Raw genomic sequence first — 19,907 nt, forward strand, 5'->3', positions numbered from 1 at the left:
CCGGGGCTGCGCAGGGATTGCCTCGGGAGCGTCCCCGGCTCCCGCCGCCACGGCCGCGCCCCCGCCGCGGGCTTTGCCCGGCTCAAACATGGCGGCCCCGCCCTTGCGCCCGGGCTCTCTCCTGCCCGGTTCCAAGATGGCGGCCCCGCTCCCCCGGGCGCTTCCTCGCGCCCCCGCCCCTTCCCGGGCTCTCCTGCGCGCGCGCGGCCCCACCTCACTTCCGCTTGTGCAGCAGCCATTTTGTCTTTCCGCCGCCGCTGCTGCCCGAGCTTCTCCCTCCCTCCTGCCGCCGCGGGCCGCGACACTCCAGTTCCCCCCCCGGGCGCGGCTCCCGCCGGGCCGGGGCCGATCCCGACCCCCCTTCCCTTATCCCGGGAAGCTCCTCCGCAGCCCGGGCGCGGGGGCGGCTCCCGTGCCCCTGCCGCGCAATGTCCAGCGAGGAGAGCTACCTGGCCATCCTACGGTACCTGACGAACGAGCGGGAGCCGTACGCGCCGGGCACGGAGGGCAACGCCAAGCGGAAGATCCGCAAGGCCGCCGCCTGCTACGTGGTGCGCGGCGGCACCCTGTACTACCAGCGGCGGCAGCGCGACCAGCAGCGCTTCGCCGAGCTGGAGGTGGTGCTGCAGGCCGAGCGCCGCGCCCGCCTCATCCGCGCCGCGCACCTGGCGCCCGACGGAGCGCACCGCACCCGGCTGCAGACCTGGCAGGGGCTCTCGCAGAAGTACTGGTGGAGAGGTGAGCGCCTGGGCGGGGGCGGCTGCTGGGCACCGAGCCACCGAACCGCGGCTGGAAGGGACCGCGGTGCGTCCCAGGGCCATCCCAGAGTGCATGGCACAGGACCGCGTCCCCACGGTTCGTGGGTGTCTGCACCGAGGGACTCACAGCCTCTCGGGGCAGCCTGTGCCAGCGCGCAGTCACCTTTACAATTTTTCCTCGTGTTCACCTGGAACTTCCCGTGCATTAGTTTCTGCTTGTTGCCTCTAGTCTCTTTGCTTGGCACCACCGGGACCTTGCTGCATGCTCCTGACACGGTCTGTTTAGGCATTTATACACGTTAATGCAGTCCCCTGTCAGCCGGACCGGGCGCTGTTCCCTCAGCCTTTCCTTGTAAAAGAGATGTTTCAGTCCCTTCATCGTCTTTGTTGCCCTCCTGTACCCGCTTCAGGAGGTGCGTGTCTCCCTTGTGCTGAAGGGATGTCCGTGTGCCCTCCCTGGCGGGACCAGGACGGGACTGTCACTTGCCGAGTGACCAGTGCCTTTAAACGCCACCTCGAAGCACGTGGTCTGTGGGCAGTGACATTGTGTCACACCCCGGGAGGCAGGGCTCACTCTGCACGGTAAGTCTTGGTCAGCAAATTGTCCAGGGCTTCTCATCTGATGGTGGTACCTTGAATATATGGAAACAAAGAGTACAGCTGTCCCCTCCAGGTACTGCACACAGCCCAGGTAAGACAGTGACACCTCAACTGTGCCTTGGGGATAGGGGTGATAATCCGGTCCAGGTGACCTGGGTTAGCTTTGGACCTCATTCATGCATGTGATGGTGTTCATGTTGAAGTGCTACAGCTGCCAGTGGTGGCAGTCCTGGCACTCATTGTTTTATTTGTCTCTGTCTTTCAATGAGAAGCTGATTAGTCTGAAAAGACCAGAATAATTCTCAGCTGGGTCCTGAGTGATGCCGCAGCTGTTACAAATGGTGGTGCCTGAACAGCAGTGATTCCCAGTTGGGACTTTTGCCTGAGGGAATGACTCGGTATCTTGTTCCCTTTGGATTTGGTGTTCTACTTTTAGCCCTGCTTTTCACTTGCCATGGGCCCAGTGTGTATCTGTATTGCTTCTCTTGTTCTGCTCTCTTCATCCACCAGCAAGTCTGTAATTTCAGCTTTAGTTTTCCCTATTTTCGGTTCGAGGGATTTTGCTCTAGCTACAGCCAGTCCCTCCAGTCCAGATCTCAATGACTTGAAGATCTTTTCACGTGAAGAAAGGATATATCAAAGCTGATATACCCATTCTGGATGGTGGTTTCCTTGTCTGTATCTGCATTCTCATTGTCTGCCCAGCATTGTACTGGTCTGGAATCTGCTCTCATCCTTTGCTGGAAACTTACTCCATGGTTCTCAGTGTAGCTTCTGTTTGTCAGGAGAAGGCATTCTGTATTCTTTTGATCTTATTGGTCACCTTTATTTGCACACCCTAAATCCTCTTGCTTCTCTTACACTGAGAATACTGAAATTCATTCCGTGCTTTCAGTTCAAGTTTTATGTTTCTTACATGTGTCTCCCTTAAAACAATGTTTTCCCTGCTATCACAGCGCTCTCTGGCTGCTATGGACAGTGGCTTTGGCCCAGCTGTCATCCTGAGATGGACATCAGCCTGGTGTGTGTTCTGTAACTGCAAGGCCATGGGCTGGAGATTGGCTCAGGGGCCAGGAAGGGTGTCAGGGATGTGATTTGCAGGCCAGAGACCTCATGTCTATTTCAGATGAAATCAAGGAGATGTACAAATTGTTGAAATGGGCCTTAATATCTTCGGTTGCCTTAAGTCTCTGTTTTCCTAATCCTTACAAAGATAAGTATTTAATGATAGTGCAAGTCATGCTCTGAGGAGGTGTGAGCAAGCAAGTCTAAGTCTGTGTCAGCCAAGTTTTGAGCTGTGCTGGATTTTAAACCATGGAGGCCCAGCTGCTGTATATGCTTTTATATTGTCCTAGTGAAGAGAACAAATTTGGATTGAAAGCCATGCATGGAAGATGCTGTGGCATCCAGAAGAGGACCCTGCACTTAGGACCTATTGAGTATCTGAAATTATGTAGAGAATTGCAGAACGTGCTGAGTTGGAAGGGACCCACAAGGATCACTGAATACAATTCCTGGCCTTGCACAGGACCAATCCCCAAAAGTCACAAGAGTCATTCCTGAGAGCACTGTCCAAACATTTCTTGCACGCTGTCAGGCTTGGTGCTGTGACTGTTTCCTTGGGGAGCCGGTTCCAGGGCCCAGCCACCCTCTGGGTGAAGAACCTGTTCCTAATATCCCAAACCTCCTCTGACACAAATTCAGGCTATTTCCTTGGGTCCTGGCATTTATATTTGGTTTCACTGGTTAAAGTACTGGTGGGAAATTGATTTATTTAAATTCCAAAATCATAAGCAATTTATTTAAATCAGTATTAATAGTTCGTATCAGTGTCATTCCATACAGCACAGTTGATCCCAATTTTGCAAAAGCTCATAAATGAGCCTTCCAAATCTTGTCCTCTTCAGGAGGAACAAGCCATTTGTGTGGGCTAAATACAGGATTATATTACATTTGTCATTAATGTGGATTGATGAGACTAAATGTCTAAATACTTTTTTTTTTTCTTCCTTAATAATCTTTCCAGGAGGGTGTGCTTGATGTAGTGACATTCTAAATGTTCTAGCTCAAATTAGCAGTAGAGACATACAATATCATGCAATGGTGTGAGAGAATCAGAATTGGTAATATTGCATCAGAAGGGGTGAGTGTAGGTGACTGACTTTATTTTTCTTGGTTAGTATGTAATATTTTTGATTATTAATTATTGATGTTTAGCTAATCTTCTACATAGTTATTTGTTATAGTTAATTGAATTAAGATAAGAAGCCTAATCAAACTCCATTAATTTTTCTTAGGTATTCTTAAGCAGGTTAAAGATTACATTAAAGAATGCAGCAAGTGCCAGGAAAAGCTAGATCGCTCTAGATCTCTCTCAGATCCTTCTGAAATGCTGGAGGAGCTAGGACTGGATGCAAAATCTCATGAAGACAGTAATGAAACAGATGATGAATTGAGTAACACAGCATCAATCCCAGCAGCATCCCCAAAGCCTGTGAAGAAGAAACCAATAGCAAAGCATGAGCTTGTGTTTGTAAGTACCATTGTTTGCATCTGAATGGATTTGCATTTTCTATTACTGCATTCTTGGTCATGGACTTCTTTTCCTTTGTTGTAATAATCTTGTAACAGTAAGACTCTACATTTTTCCAAAGATATTGAATGTGTAGAAATGGGATACTGGTGTATATGTCATGAAATTAATTATAGGACATCATGCTGGGAAATAAAATCACGGTATATATTTTCCATATAAAATCTAAGATAAAATGAATGGCAAAATTTCCATTGCTTACAATTGCCATCACATACAAGATTCTTATGGGCTCTATATATTTTCCTTAATAAATGATGCTATACTGATATATAAAATTCTTGTTCATAATTGCAGACTCACATGCACATAAAGACATATGAATTTCTAAACTTTTTCAGAATGTAGCATAGAAAAATTAAGTCAAAGAGCTGTTTCAATGTGTCTTCCCATTTTTCCAGTCTGTTTTAATTGTGTTTGGAGGGAGGGTGAAACTTAAAGAAAGAAAACAATAGTAAAGTTAAGGTCTATATTCTGCAGGCTTGAACTAATTGTAGGTTGCAGGAAATAATCCTTTTCTGTGTTTCAGTGTGAATGCTTAAAAAGGCACAATCTAAATGTAATGAAGTTCTCAAATGTTGTTTATGACAGGTTGACAGTAAGGGCCTTGTGAAGCAGTCATCTTCCAAACATTGTCTGTCTGTCTTAAACCAACTGAATCAGCAGAGGCTTTCCAATCAGTTCTGTGATGTGACTTTGCTGATTGAAGGAGAGGAGTACAAAGCTCACAAATCTGTCTTGGCAGCCAACAGCGAGTACTTCCGAGAGCTCTTCATTGAAAAGGGAGCTGTCACTAGTCATGAAGCTGTAGTGGATCTGTCAGGTGAATTGCTGTGGGTTTCAAAGCTAGAAATCATAATATCCTAAGTAAGGTGTACAGTATTTAATTCAGTCTTTTTTGAGTGTTGAAGACAACCAAATTTTTAACTTGCTTTTTTCTCTGTTTTAATCTAAAAGTATTTTTTGTGTATTGTAATGCAAAAGTCATCACTCTGATTTTGCCCAATATGATTTTCCGTGGACTGTGGTATTTAATCTTAAAATTTCTCAAAAGCTTTTGATGGATTTTTACCTTGCTTAGGTGTGTTTCCTCCTTGCATTAGGAATATGTATTTAACAAATGTTAAAAAGGGAACAAAATCAAATGCTTGAGTACATCAAGTGGGGATGTTGACAAGCTGCTTGGAGAGTTGTTTAGCTTAATGAATGCTAAATTTCTTCTTATTTCTGTGAAGCAGAATTGTACATGTCTGCTTTCTCAGACCTGGTACATGGAAGACAAATATATGTTCTAAAAATAGCTTTGTAGTGATGAAGAGTAGTGTACAGAACATATGCCTTCTGCATTGCTTTCTCATTTGTTAACTGTCTCTGCATGAATAATAGGCATGCATGAACAATAATTTTCTAATAGGATGGTCCAGAAGGTTCTCCACATAAAGTATTTGACTGTGCAACTGTGGACAGTTATACCAAATTCTTATATTTCAGCATTTCTATCTATATATCCATATTTTTATTGTTTTCAATAGCTACTACCTTATTTTTCTGCCACATTGCTTGCTACTTAAAACCTGAGTACTTTCTGAATGTAGCAGATGCAGTTAATCTCCTCCAAAAGTATTGTGGCTCTCCCAGCATCTTGAAATATTCCTCAAAGAATTTTATTGTCAAACTCTTTAAGTACTACTTAGTTATTGGAAAAGTTGTGTGAGCTTACCCGCACATAGAAACTACATGAGGAGGAAGCTGTAGTGTAAATGACAATTAATTGAGTGCCAGTGATGGGCTTGTTATTTCCAAGTGTATTTTGCTCTAAATTTCAGGCTTAACTGTATCAAAGGTGAACTGTTGTATTCATCATGGGATATTTTGGGGTAATTTCAGGTCATCATTATTTGCTCTAATATCTTGTTTTATTCCTGGTAGGTTTCTGCAAGTCCAGTTTCCTGCCTTTATTGGAATTTGCTTATACTTCAGAATTAACGTTTGACTTCTGTAGTATGGCGGAAGTGGCCATGCTCGCCCGGCATCTCTTCATGTCAGAGGTCCTTGAAATCTGTGAGAATGTGCACAAACAGATGGAAGAGAAACAAATTACAGTGTACCAAAAGGGAGATATTCAAACAGTAGAGTCAACACAAAATCTAGCAGAGCAGGCTGAAGTTCAGGTGCAGCCCGTGGATGGTGTTGAGCAACCTAAACTCACAGCCAGTGAAGTGCCAGTAGCTGTGAATGGAGCTCCTTCCTCTGCTGGGACAGAGGAGGCAGCAGCACCCCAGCCTGACCTCCTGCACCCAGAGCCTCTGGAGACCACTGCAGGTGATCTTTCCAAGCCTGTGGAACGGTGTGAAACAACGGAAAATTACATCAAGATCCAGCTGGCAGAGAGCATTACAAACAGCCTCTACAACAGACTCAGCGCCGAGCCAGCGGCTGTGGAAGCCATGGACACACAGAGCCAAGGGGAAACTGAGACAGTTCAAAATCAGAGCGATAAAGCACATGTGGACTCTGCTTCTGAAGATTCGTCAGAGACACTCAAGCAAAAAAGTGACGAGCAGAGCAGCTCTGTTTCCCAGCCGGAGAGCCTCGCTTCCAGCCAGGATGATACTTACAAAAGCAAGCTTCGCCAGCGTTCAGTCACTGAGGGAGGATACATCAGGCTGCATAAAGGAATTGAAAAAAAACTGCAGAATAGAAAGACAAATCCTAAATCTGCAGTGCAGCAGGTATTCTGTCTGTTGTTAGACCTTGTAGTTATCAGATAATTTCTAAGCTGTGACAGTTGGGCAAACAAAATCCCAAAAGCATTGACTTGGCATCACTATTCCTTCCATATTGAAGGTCCTTAGAATGCTCAGTGGCCACTGTCTAGGTTGAGTATCTTCTCACAGCTTCTTATGGTTGGACAGAAGTTGTATCATCTCCCCAAAATCCTTAATGATCTGTGAATTTAATTCTGAGCTAGCTCAAGTGTATGTCAGTCATAGTTACATACATTTATCTATTAAAGAAGTGAGATCCTGCATTTTTTCAGACTTGACAACAGCATTGGGAATGAAAAATTTTGCGTCCCATGTAGATCTTAAGATGTAGTCATGAGTCACAGTAAGGCATTCCTGCTACCTTCTGATTGAGGTCAGTAAAGAGAAAGGTTCAAAGAGCGCTGTTGTTAAAAACCAGCACCTGAACATACTAAATGTTAAGTAATTGAACTAGTTCCAGTTACAATTTTTTTCTTTTTTTTAATGAAACTGTCTTATTACTTTCCCCTTTGAGAGACTTTCCTCTTGCAGTGCCTTTGGATAGTTGACAATCGTCTCACTGGGCATCGTGCATTTAGTTTGTGACAGAAAGCACTTCACTGCATGTTGGCCAAGTCTTCTGAAGAACTGTTAATTTCCAATGGAGTCCTGAGAGTTTTGCGTACCTGAGCCACCAGTCCCACACACAGGACAATAATTCGATATCATTACAACACCCTGGGAGATAGAAACTGTAGCATTAGTGTCTTTTTACAGATGGACAGCTTAAAGCCCACATGCTAAAGATGGCACAATCAAAATACTTGAGCAACCTATTTATGCTGGTTGGAGAGCACCATGGTTTTTTTCTGTTTTGGGAAGAGGAATATTTACTTTTGGGAATAGTTCCTATTAATGTATTTTGCAGTTTTTAAGTCCAGCTCCTTGACAGATGAAGTGCACAGACCTATGGAAAAAAGAAATTAGTTTGGATGGTTGCTCAGGGTTGGAGTCAAGAATAGGTTTTTGCTTTCCTAACTTGTTTTGTAGCCTTTACTGTTTTGTGCATCCCTCAACTCCCCCTATGGGATGGGATATCTTATAAGCTTTGGGAAGGAGACACCCTCTTGAGTTCCCAATTTGGATGCTGGCAGAATAACAGGAAAGAGATTGCAGGAAAAATGCTTCTGGTTTAAATTACAGTACTTGCACCTGGCATGGAGATATTGGGGATGAGGTATGCTTTGTAGGAATTAAGTATTTTCCTTGCTCTTACTAATCATGTACTGAATAAAATTATTTTTGTGGCTTCACAATTTAGCCAAGTTTGCATAAATTTTCAGAGCAGGAACAGGAAAATTAAAAAAATATGTTAGAAAGTTTTCTCTATGACAAGTTTCAGTTTGGTTTTCAGAGGCATGGAAGGGCTGCCATGTTTTCAAAAACTGCTAGATACCTCACTTGTTGGGTATCAGAATAAGTCATGCAAGACTCCATTTTCTTAATGTGGGAAAAGCTGAACCTTTATTCACATAACTTATTTTATACAGGTTTCATAGACCTTGTGTTTGACTCCCATTGTTTAGTAGTTTTCTTGCCACCTAATTCATTAGTTAATAAATATTTTTTTACTTGTCTATCAAATCTCTCTATTCTTGGATTGTTTACATACTTTTTCTCCTGGTTCTCATTGGACAGATCCCTTTTTATTGTAGGTGCATTTGTTTTTCACCCTCAGAATAGATTGTTATGTTAACAAATGTCTCATTCTCAAAATGGCTTCATATGGGAACTTGCAAACTGCTTGATAGCTGCACTTAGAAAAGTGATAGGGCAGCTTTGGCAATTTTGCAAAATGAGGCCTTGATTTCATAAGGCCTTTCTTTTAAAATTCTTCTACCTGTCTACAAAAGTTGGGAGAACAGGATGAAGAAATTAGGATGCTTGTACTTCCTTCCCTTGCCTTATTCTCAGGAACCAAAAGGGGACACACCTGATACAGGACATTTCAACCTGATTGCTTAGAATTTGGTTTCTAAAGAATTTGGCAACAAGTTTCTACAAAGGAAGATGAGGGTATCAGCTCCAGGTAGCACTGCCAATACCACCTAAAAAAAAACCCCTAGTGCCTTATTCCTAGATAAAAATCTCTAGGAAAGCTGGAATGCTGTCAACTTGATAGAAATCCTGACTGGCAGTACTCTGTGATTCTTCTGTGACTATCCCATAGCTGTCACTTTGGCAGTTACTCAGGGCTGAAGAGTTCATTGTCCCTGAACCAGTAAGTCACTGTGTGACCATCATCATAGTAAGTTTATGGTTTTAAAAAAAGAATGGTTTTCCACTCACCTTGAGATCTGTAGTTTTGTAGTGAACTGAAACAAAGTAACTTTCAAGCAGCTAAGTCAGCTGAGCAAAATTAAGAGATATTACGGAAAAACATAACATGAACTTTTAATACAAACTTTCAGACAAGGTATGAAGTACAATGCAGTAAAATTCATTAATAGGTTCTGTTTTTCGAACTTAGGTTGCCATGAAGCTGGTCCAAAGAGGGAAAAAAATGAAACAGCCCAAAAGAGAGACCACGGAAAATAGCGAAGTGGAAGCGCAGCACAAATGCACTGACTGTGGGATGGTGTTCCAGCGGCGCTATGCACTTATAATGCACACACTGAAACATGAAAGATCTAAAGAATATAAATGCCCAGTAAGTTGAGGGGTTGGGTTGGTTTTTTTTCTGTGTAAATCGTTCTCCTCATGAAAATGAATTTGGTCATTATATTAGTAATTATTTTTTGTTGCCTTTTTTGGTATATATATTTGTTTTCCTTACCGATTTCAGAGTTGGATATAGCCTTGATCTGGATGGAGTGAGTTAGAATGGAGTGCAGCCACTTGGCTTGACAGTAGTGTGTGACTTGGTGCTCAAGACAGTGCTAGCATGGGATTTGCTTTTAACCCTACCAGTAAATTTGTGTTTAGTCTAGACTGAAGTTAGTCTCACTGGGAAGTGATAGATGGCCAGTAGCCATAAAATAAAATAAAAATATGCAACTATTCATTAACCTCAGACAAAATGGCTGTTGGAGTTGGGCTATAGATTTAACTCATCATATTACTGTACTCTAAAACATTTGATTACTTCTATTGGGTTTTTTTAATACTTCTGAGTGTTACATGCCAAGTAAGGTTGTAATATGTTCTGTCCCAGTTGTGTAAGAAGGAATTCCAGTACGGTGCCTCGCTGCGGGCCCATCTGGTGCGGCACACGCGGAAGACGGAAGCCAGCGCCGCAGCTGCGGGTGCCGAGGGGACAGGCGCGTCCCCCGTGAAAGGGAGAACCAAACGGGAATTCGTGTGTGACATCTGTGGGAGAACTCTGCCCAAGCTCTATTCCCTCAGAATACATATGCTTAAACATACGGGTGTCAAGCCCCATGCGTGCAAGGTAAAGTCCTTTTGCTAATCAGATTAGTAATGTTCTCTATTACCAATACTTTGGTAGTGATGCTCTGCCCTAAAATTTATGTTAATCTTGGTCACTTCACAATAAGGAAAACTAGTGTAACATTCATGATGAAATTGCTTGCAGTCCAGGAGTGAGAAAACCAGAAGGAATATGAGTTGTGCAAGTTCATATTCTTGTGTCTAGAATCTTCCTTCGATTATTCCTTTTTTTTTTTAATAGACCATTTCTGTCACTGGTGCAAAATCACAGGCTTGGCCATCCTAGTCCTCAAGAAATACAGGAGGTTTTGTTCTGTTTGAAGTTAAACACCTATTACATAATTAATTTTATTTCTCCTATTCCACCACATATTGATTTTTCTAGGTTTGTGGAAAGACCTTTACGTATAAGCATGGATTGAAAATGCACTTAGCTCTCCATGAAGTACAGAAGCAGTTCAAGTGTGACTTGTGTGAAAAGTCTTTTGTCACAAAAAGAAGTCTTCAGGAGCACATGAGCATTCATACAGGTAAGTGATGAGAAAGGGAATCCTTTTCCTTTGCTTGGCTATTTTATGCTGCTGAACTTTAATGTTGTTCTTCAGTGTCAAAAAAAACTGTTTAAAAAATAAATGGTAGTTTGTTCTTTTTCTTCTGGTCAGGCAGCTGAGATAGAGGTAAGTGATCATTTCTGAGGCTAAACCATAGTTTAGTGTTATTATGCAAATGCTCTGTACAAGAACAGAGAATTGTGGTTGGTCTGTTCCTGTAGTTTTATGTATGTATTTAACGCCTGTATCATGTAAATTCAACAAGAAATAGGCAACAGGCTGGAATCTTCTAATGCACTTCATCTCCCAGCCTGTCCTTTTACAGGAAAACATGCTAAGTTAAATCTCTCAGAATCCCCACATATGTTTTACAAGATTTTCTGTACTAATGATGACATTTTGTAAAGCCTAGTGTCTTGAAAGATCTTAGCATGTGAAAAATGGCAATATAATAATTCAATACAAGCAGAGTTTTAAAATTGTAATTTGTAAAGATTGTCTGTGTTTCTGGTTTTCTGGGCTGAGCAGAATCAAGAGAGATACTCAGTTAGGATAATCTGTTCCTGAAATTAAGGAATTTGTATCAGTAATCATCACTCCTATGTTGACAAAATGGAGCGAAATCTTTTATTTTAAGGTGTTTTTCCACAAATGCAAGATATAAGCAATAGTCCATAAGCAATGCTGTGTTTCTGAAGAAGTTGCATAATACATAAGCACAGGCAGTTGTGGTTTTTTTCACACAAGAAGGCAGGTTTTTAGGCTGCTCACTTTTCCTCACTAAATCATAGTTGCAGCAATGTACCTATGTCTAAAGACATGAAATAAACTAATTTAGAGTTGCTACTCCCCCCTTGTGTATTATTACATTAGCACATACAAAATACACTTAAAAATTCCATCAGCGTGTAATTAAACAAACTTCACTTTGTTGTACTGCTCTGATACTTAAGGTAAGTTATATATGAATTAAAAACCTCTCTCACAAAGCACTCCAGAGAAATGGAGGCATGGCTTGGTAACATGTTTTGTTTTGTTTTTGCTAGGAGAATCCAAATATCTTTGTTCCATCTGCGGAAAATCTTTCCACAGGGCATCAGGACTCAGTAAACACATAAAGAAACACCAGCCAAAGCCTGAAGTTCGTGGATATCAGTGTACTCAGTAAGTCAGGTGATGGGTGGTTTTGGTGGGCTTTTTTTTTTAGTATTAATGATCCTAGAATTTTCAAGATTAAAAGCAGCTCCTTGTTGTAGCATGAAACTGTTCGACTGGCCTGATAAAGTGTGAGAATAAAAATGCTTTTTTGTAAATATATGCTGGAGAGCAAAGGCTTGGCTTTAACCTGTTGCCTAGCTCTATTTTCTTGCAGCTATTCTCTAATGACTTTGCACTGTAACTGGTGCTATAATCAGTAGCTGTGTGGGTATACAGCTTTTCTGTAGGACAGATAAAAGAGTGTAAGGCTGTACGAGGCCAAGGGCCTTCAGCCTGGTTTTGCCCTCTTGTAGTGTGGTAGTGGATTTAAGTTGGATTTGAAGCTGTGGAGTCTGCAATGTCCCGCACTTGTGTTCAGTGTTTGCTGAAACATGGCTGTGTTTAAGAACATTGCAAACTGAGACTCACTGACTGTTGCAGTTGTCTTGATTATAAAACATATATGACCACTTAAATACTGCAATGAATTACATTTTTTTTATTATTAATGGCATTTATTGTTATTTACATGACAGCATTGTGGACTTCAGCAAAGCAGAAACTGTAACTGGAAAGTGTGATCTTAGTGCATTAGCAAAACATGGATGCTTCTTCCGTGACCAAGCAGACTATAGGGATCCTTTCAAGTGCCCTGAAGAAGGACAAATAATGTTTAATTTTGGACCTCACAATGAGTTCCCTGGGAAGCTCTGATATTAAAAGATATTAAAAGGAGTGGTACAATTTGTATTATTGCCTGTAGCAAGGTTTTAAAGAAAGCAATAACCTAAAGAGTTGTTTAAAGTATCTCATTGCTGCTGCATACTAGCAAAAATAATATTTTCTAAATTATGACAACTTACTTCAGTTTTGTCAACAGTGTTTTTATTTAGTGATTTTTAATACTAAAAGCATGAATTCTAAAAATGCAAAGAACAGAGCTAAATGAAGCATACTGTGGAAGGGAATTTTAGTTTTGAAGGTGAAGTGTATTTATAAAACAAAAATTTTTTACTCAAGGCAGTAGGGCCATGGATGCAAGAGGTCACCTTGACAGAGAATATATTTTGACTCCCCAGCTTCTTCAAAACAGATACAGTCCTTGCTGCTTCTCCAGCAAAGGTTTCTACTAAGGATATAATTCATGTTGTCCCCAGTGGTTTAGAGAGCTTCACTAAGCAATAAGCAGATTTCAGTTTTTAGTTTGGTAGCTTGGAATGGAAACCTCCCTGTCAGGCTTCAGTCTGAACTTCTGGCCCAGTTGAGTAAATCTGATCATCTGATCATGAATTATTTTCCCAAAATGTTCCTGGAAGTTTTGCAGTGTTAGATTAAACTGCAGTGTAATGCATGGCGATACATGGTGGTTGCTTGAGTTTTTTCTTCTCTAATGGCTTTTCCACATACACAATCCTTGAGGAGAGAGCATCAAGTGCCAGCCCCATTCAAGCCCCTGAGGGGTCTTTCTGATACTGTTTTATATGGGTGTGCAAACTGAGGATCCCTGAGAGCCCCATTTGAACCGGAGTAGTGAAGTGAGACTTTCCAGCCTAGGAGGAAGAAGAGGTTGTGTGTATGTGTGGCTCAAGGAAGGACTGTTACCTTTTTTTTTTTCCCTCCCTCAAAAGCAAAGTCAACTTATTTTTTCTCCAGAATGCCCATTATTCAGGCAGTGTAGTATCAAATGTTTTGTTGCTGTATGCAAGCTTCTCCCATTTCCAGATTGCCTTGTTCCAGTGGTTGATACTGTAGAAGTTGAATCAGCCACATTTGCTTGCTGGCATTGCTCTGCCTCTGTCCTTTCTTGAGTCATGCAGCTTGTTACATGTGTCTTGTTACATGAGGAAGAGAGAGAGATGAGCAGCAGAATTTCTTTCAAAGGGAGAAACCATGTTTTTGATTAGACCAAATTCTGTAGTCTTCCTACCAAGAAGAGCTGTGTAGTCATACTATGGCAAAGTATAAGTGAAGGAAAACCATAAGTTAGCCTGGGTTAAGATGTGCACAAGCAGTGAGCTAAAGAATGAGTATTGATACTTTCAGATGCTTTCATGCAGGATTATAAATTTGGGGGTTTTAATTTTCTTAAAAAGAACCCACATTTGAGCATTAAAAACAATGAATTCCAGTTATCTTTTTGTCAGTCCTCTTTGGTTAAGGAAAGAAGCAGCTGTTACTGTCCTCATACATTCATATGGCATAAGACAAATTCCTGATGTCTCCCAGTTGGTTTGCCTTTGATTGTTCACCATTAAAACTGGAGAAAGAATATAGTTACTCAATAACAGACAAAAGGGTTTCAGAAGTCCTCAAGTTTTATTCCAGACTTTCAAATAAGCTGCTGTTCTTTTTAGTTTTTCCTAGTTTAGAGTGGGATTGGGTTTTAAATAAATACTGATGATGTAGTAGGTGTTCTCAGTCTTCAGTTGCTGTTAAAGAAGAGGGTCCCAGTGCCTTTGAAATCAGTGCCTTTTTTGTATGGGATGCTAAAACATGTGCTGTTACAGGTGTGACAAGAGTTTCTATGAAGCTCGGGATCTTCGGCAGCATATGAATAAACATTTAGGTGTGAAGCCATTTCAGTGTCAGTTCTGTGGAAAATGTTACAGCTGGAAGAAAGACTGGTATTCTCATGTAAAGTCTCATTCTGTCACAGACCCTTATAGGTAAGAGGAAATTAATTTAACAACTAAAATGTACCAATTAAAGTGAGGCTTTAGAGATCCACAGCCTGTCAACAAGGCACTGTCTAGTCTATTTTTGAAGTACCAACGGACTGATGGTGATTAGGGTCTTGAATATTTGAGGACGCTTTACATAGCGTGGGTTGGCTTCTAACTTGGGACACAGTGCTGGAACTGTGAGATGTGAAGTCATAAGAGGATAAATACAATCAGTGAAGTTAGAAACTTATGTGATCTCGCCTCTCTAGAAGGGTAAGTGGAAGCTTTGTGGCTGTGGATAAGAGGAAATGTAGTTCAGTCCAACAATATTACTTCTGATTATGAAACTACTTACCATATAAGACAGTATTGCCCTTAAATTTTGCCTACTGTAAATAAAATGCATTTTGGCTTAAAACACATGAGTGTACAATAATGGTTTTAACAGATTTCTCACATTAATACACTTTAGGTGTAATGTATGTGGAAAAGAATTTTATGAGAAAGCTTTGTACAGAAGACATGTAAAGAAAGCCACACATGGTAAAAAAGGAAGAGCAAAACAAAATCTGGAACGAGTTTGCGAGCACTGTGGAAGAAAATTCACACAACTCCGGGAATATAGGAGACACATGAACAATCATGAAGGTATGTAGAACACAAATAGTCATAACATCCCTCAATCCCTAAAAACACAATGTGCAAGGGGGTAATTGTTTCTTTCAGTCTGTGTGTCCTGTCTGGCAAGACATGGAAGAGTTTTTACAGATTCTCCAGTTTTATGTGAATCCTGGATTGGTAACTTGCTGTCAGTGATTCCCAGAAGTTGCTGTTGGGGGTCTTTCTAAAGCTCCAGTCACACACAGTGACTGTGCCAATTTGTCCTCAGTACCTGAACAGAAGAGGAACATTTTTACAAGTGACTAAAAAGGGTAAATCTGGCCAAGAATTGGATGCACTAAAACATTCTCCATTTTCAAAGGCACACACAGTTAACAAAGTGCTCTTCAGATAGGAGAATGATTGGCCTAAATTTAAAAAGAAAAAAAGTATCAATGTTGGAAATTGATCAACTTAATTTATGACAAGTGATAAATTGTATGATGTTAGGAGAAAATACGAAAACTTTTTTTTTTGTTCAAGAAATATGTGCATTTTTACTTTAGATATAAAGTATGGGATTGATTTTTAAGTATTTGGTTCTTTCAGCTGTGTTAGGAGTCTATATTCTCCTGTCCCAGGGCAAAACCCACTTTTTTTTGAAGCATGTCTCCTTTTAAAGAGCTCTTAAGAGTAAATCTGACAGCAAATAGAGAGTTTGTGTTTGTTTCTAAACAGAGGAAGTGCCCTGTAGTAGGTGCCTAGCCTAAATCTACAGCAACTGTCACAGAGGAAAAGCCAGTAGTGAGATGGTGTTAGTCACCACCACAGAACTCGGAGGTTATGAGGGAAAATAAGATCATACAAACATGTGCTGCATTTGAACACATGTAGTGAAGAGGAGGAGTAACGCTGTAGGTGTACAGAAGGATTGACAGAAGCAAAGGATGACTAGAAATGCAAGTGACAAATTCTGTGAAGTAAGACATGGTTTCAGAAAGGCATCAAAATGATCAGAAATCCATTAAGCATTGTGCACTTAAAATGAGGAAGACACTGCATGAAAAGTAATCTTGAAAAGTTTTTCGAAGTGAAGTGTTGGATCGGGCTGGGCACTTGCGAAGAATCCTAACTACTGAATGCATTACACTTGCATTGTATTGTTACGCAGAAACGGTGCACAGGATCTCTTTCTGTCACAGCAAACGCCACAGTGTCGCTGTGTTCTCCACACTGCCGTTCTTCCTGTGGCTGCTGCTGCCCCAGCCAGCCCCCTGACCTCTGCTTGCTTTGCCCGCAGGTGTGAAGCCGTTCGAGTGCCTGACGTGCGGCGTGGCCTGGGCGGACGCGCGCTCCCTGAAGCGCCACGTGCGCACGCACACGGGCGAGCGGCCCTACGTGTGCCCCGTGTGCAACGAGGCCTACATCGACGCGCGCACCCTGCGCAAGCACATGACCAAGCTCCACAGGGACTACATACCCTGCAAAATCATGCTGGAAAAAGACACCCTGCAGTTTCACAACCAGGGCACGCAGGTGGAACACGCCATCAGCATTTTAGCCTCAGACATACAGGAGCAAGAAACCGAGATCAGCTTTGGCGCTGGCGAGGGCGAGACTGTGGTGGTGACAGGAGAGACGCTGGAAGCCATCGAAGCAGTTGCAGCTACTGAGGAATGCACGTCAGTCTCCACCCTTTCTGACCAAAGCATCATGCAGGTGGTAAATTACGTACTGGCACAACAGCAGGGACAGAAAATGGCTGAAGTGACGCAGGCCATTGAAACTGTAGAGGTAGAGGTGGCCCATGTAACAACAACAGAGTCGATTTAGTGTATGAGAGAGCAAGAAGGGTGAGGTTCTGTGTCTGTGAGAGCCGAGTGTAAAATGGGTTATCTGAGGCTTTCAGTGAGGCCTCAGTTTTCAAGTGGTTAATCCTCAGTACTGAATGTTGTGATGACAGAATACTGCACCACACATTAGATGGAAAAAGTACCAATACTCCAGTGTGGGCCAAGGCTTTGAAAGCTGAGATTTCTATACTGGCTGTAACTTTAAACAAAACAAAAAGGTTAAAATAATGTTTTTTGTGTCATGAAGTATCATACTGTAACTTTGAAAAATTAAGAAGAAAAACATATAAAAAGGCTGCACTAAAAACTAGAAATGCACAGCTATTGGTAGGTTTTTTGTTTGTTTTGATGTGCATTTCATCAAGTTTGTGAGCAAATTTCCTGTATTGGATGCTGTCTGTTTACTCCCAAGACAAGGGAGGTGGTAGAATGCTTTGTGTAGGCTTGTGCTTCATGTGGCATACAGAAAAACTGAAGCTTTTTTCTCTGGGCAAATGCACCATTGGTAGTTAGTGAATCCCAGTTCTGAAGAACTTATTTAAATTCCAGGTTGTGTGGGTGGCTGGTCCAAGCTTCAGCAATGCTGTAAAATGTTTTATAGATAATGGGCAGGGATCTGCTAAGTCCGAGGAAGATGGTTGTCATCTGGTTCTCCAGGATGGTTGTGAATTGCAGCTGACCAGAGGACAGCCCACCACGGGGAAGCTACTTAGAGAAGTAAACTGGTTTTCTTTGTGAGGGAGGAGTTTGCACTGCAGCCTCTGCACACAGCCACGTTTAGCTCTGTGTTTGCTTGGAAGCTATTGCCAGCACTATGTGGGACCCCAACCCAGGCAGCCTCGTGAGGGATGCTTCTTTTTTTGCTTTACATTTGGTGTAGAAACTGTCAAAGGGAAAAGGTCTAATGGCACACTTTTTCAGGAACTAAGGAAGTCCAGGTGGCTATGGATTGATGTTGTCTTGTATGTATTGAAAGGAGGAGCCCTGCTTATTCCCAAGCAGGACACATGACAGTATCAGGTAGGGAAATATGAATATCTTAGGATGGGGTAAAAATTAAATGGTCTCAAAATTACCAGAATCTCTAGAAGACCTTACTACTGCTGCTTTAACAGAAATACTTCTAGGGCCAGTTGATACCTGGTGTTACATCACATAGTTGGAAAAGTCCTTAATTGGGTGTTCCTGCAAGTAAGTGTGAATGACAGCTGTGCTTGGCCCAGGTTCCCGTGTCCCTGGTTCAATACCCCGAACAGGGCACGCCTTAATCTGTACAAGGTGTGGGTTCCTTCATTGCTGCCTGGCTTTTCTAAGCAAGCAGCATGTCTGCCAAGGAAACTGAAAGTGCTTTGCATGTAAACAATCAGAGATGTAGTCTTTAAATTCTTCTCAGTCTATAGTGGTATCACATGTTTCCTAACCTGGACAGCAGTAAGATACCCAAGCAGCCAGAAACTTGTAATATTGCAGGGTAAATTTCATTAAAAAGTGACATGAACAAAATTTCAGCAAACCCTCTGGCAAAGTAACCACCTCATTTGAATTAGTATTTCTACTTTTCATCTTATTTAACTATGTGGATATCTATCTACTAAGCTACAGAATGAACTGTTCTTTTTATACTTTGCAATTCTGTAGATAAGCAGTTGTTGAAAATTTTTTATGTTTGAGTCTTGGATCCAAATTAATTTGTAGATGCCTATTTCAAAAGTCAGGGTCTTATTTCAGAGAAATAATGTAGTTATTTATATATCCTGCACCCCTTTACAATTGTATTATTTTCTAATTACCAAATGGAGTAAAACTAAAATGAATATTAAAAAAAAATTACTGCTAGCTGTAACTTGAATTTTTGTATGGTAAAGAATCTGGAGATAGCCATCCTGCTTAAAATTAAAATATTGCCATTATGATGGAAAAAGATTTAAAAGCACTAGATAAACTTGAAAACTTACTTCAATGTTTGTATCCTAAAAGTAATTATGTATTACTAAAGTGAAGAAGTGCTCAAGGAAAAATAGCTGTAAATAGTGCTAGAACATTATTTGTATATTTAGTGTGTTACCTTACAAAAAAGAATATTACCAGCACCTTAGTTTAATCTTTGGTGCACTTATTTATTTGCCCGACCTATGGAAGAAGCAAAAGTGAATCTGAATTTTGGAGCCTTCTTATCCACTGTCAAAATACTTTTACTGACTCAATGATCTGCTGTTTAAAAACAACCACCAACCAAACTAATAACAAAAGGTTGTTTTCTAAACAAGACTCAGCCAGGAATGTCAAAGCTGAATGTTGTGGCACCCCTTTCTTAACATGCTGTGCCTTATCTTTTCAGAACGGTGTGAGGTGAGTAGGGAGTGTCACTCTTGGCTTTGCTGTTCCCATCTCTGTGGGGTTGCCTTATGTTTTTCTTTGGACTTCAGCACTTAAGGCATTCACTACCCTCCTGCAAAAGTCAGACTGCAAATATGCAGTTGGTATTTGATTTTTTTAACAATAAAGTTAATGAGAAGTGTCTGTTTATTAAGTATTCCTAGTGAATTCCTGTACATAATGAATCAAATTTGTACATTCTGCTGTTTTTATTTAGTGTTAGATGTATAAAGTTATGGTTATTTCTGTCATCAAATAAACTGAGCTCTGCAATGAATTGCTCTTTCAAGAAACTTTCTTTTTCTCTGGGGAAAGGAGGTGTTGCAGATTCCTCTGCAGTATTTCGCTTTCCATATACAGACAGATTCTGGCCTGGACAGTTCTATTAACACCTGCTTTTTAATTCTTGCTTAAGGCCCAAAGAGTTAACCTTGTATGAGGAAGGAAACACACTGCCCTCCTGAATTGTGTCAGAACGTGGCTGTACAAGAGCACAGTGCTAATGAAACACTGTGTATA

At 41.4% G+C, this 19,907-nt stretch overlaps 1 protein-coding gene across 1 annotated transcript; it reads left to right on the plus strand.

Annotated features, from left to right (window-relative positions):
* The first annotated feature begins 297 nt into the window (after positions 1–297).
* ZBTB11 (zinc finger and BTB domain containing 11) lies at positions 298–19,648 on the plus strand. Its single transcript, XM_084226988.1, has 11 exons — positions 298–738; positions 3,656–3,891; positions 4,543–4,774; positions 5,881–6,683; positions 9,229–9,408; positions 9,913–10,149; positions 10,534–10,678; positions 11,746–11,863; positions 14,404–14,562; positions 15,032–15,207; positions 16,460–19,648. The coding sequence occupies exons 1-11, from the start codon at positions 429–431 to the stop codon at positions 16,990–16,992; spliced, it is 3,129 nt and encodes a 1,042-aa protein (XP_084083114.1). The 5' UTR covers positions 298–428; the 3' UTR covers positions 16,993–19,648.
* The last annotated feature ends 259 nt before the right edge of the window (positions 19,649–19,907 follow it).

The sequence above is a fragment of the Fringilla coelebs genome (genome assembly GCF_963513975.1).
Source record: "Fringilla coelebs genome assembly, chromosome: 2".
NCBI lineage: Eukaryota > Metazoa > Chordata > Aves > Passeriformes > Fringillidae > Fringilla > Fringilla coelebs.

Excerpts from the sequence above, each read along its gene's own strand:
- ZBTB11 (XM_084226988.1), top strand. The coding sequence starts at position 429 with ATGTCCAGCGAGGAGAGCTACCTGGCCATCCTACGGTACCTGACGAAC. Across the intron at positions 3,892-4,542 it reads CAAAGCATGAGCTTGTGTTT|GTTGACAGTAAGGGCCTTGT; the intron begins GTAAGTACCATT and ends TGTTTATGACAG. Across the intron at positions 9,409-9,912 it reads CTAAAGAATATAAATGCCCA|TTGTGTAAGAAGGAATTCCA; the intron begins GTAAGTTGAGGG and ends GTTCTGTCCCAG.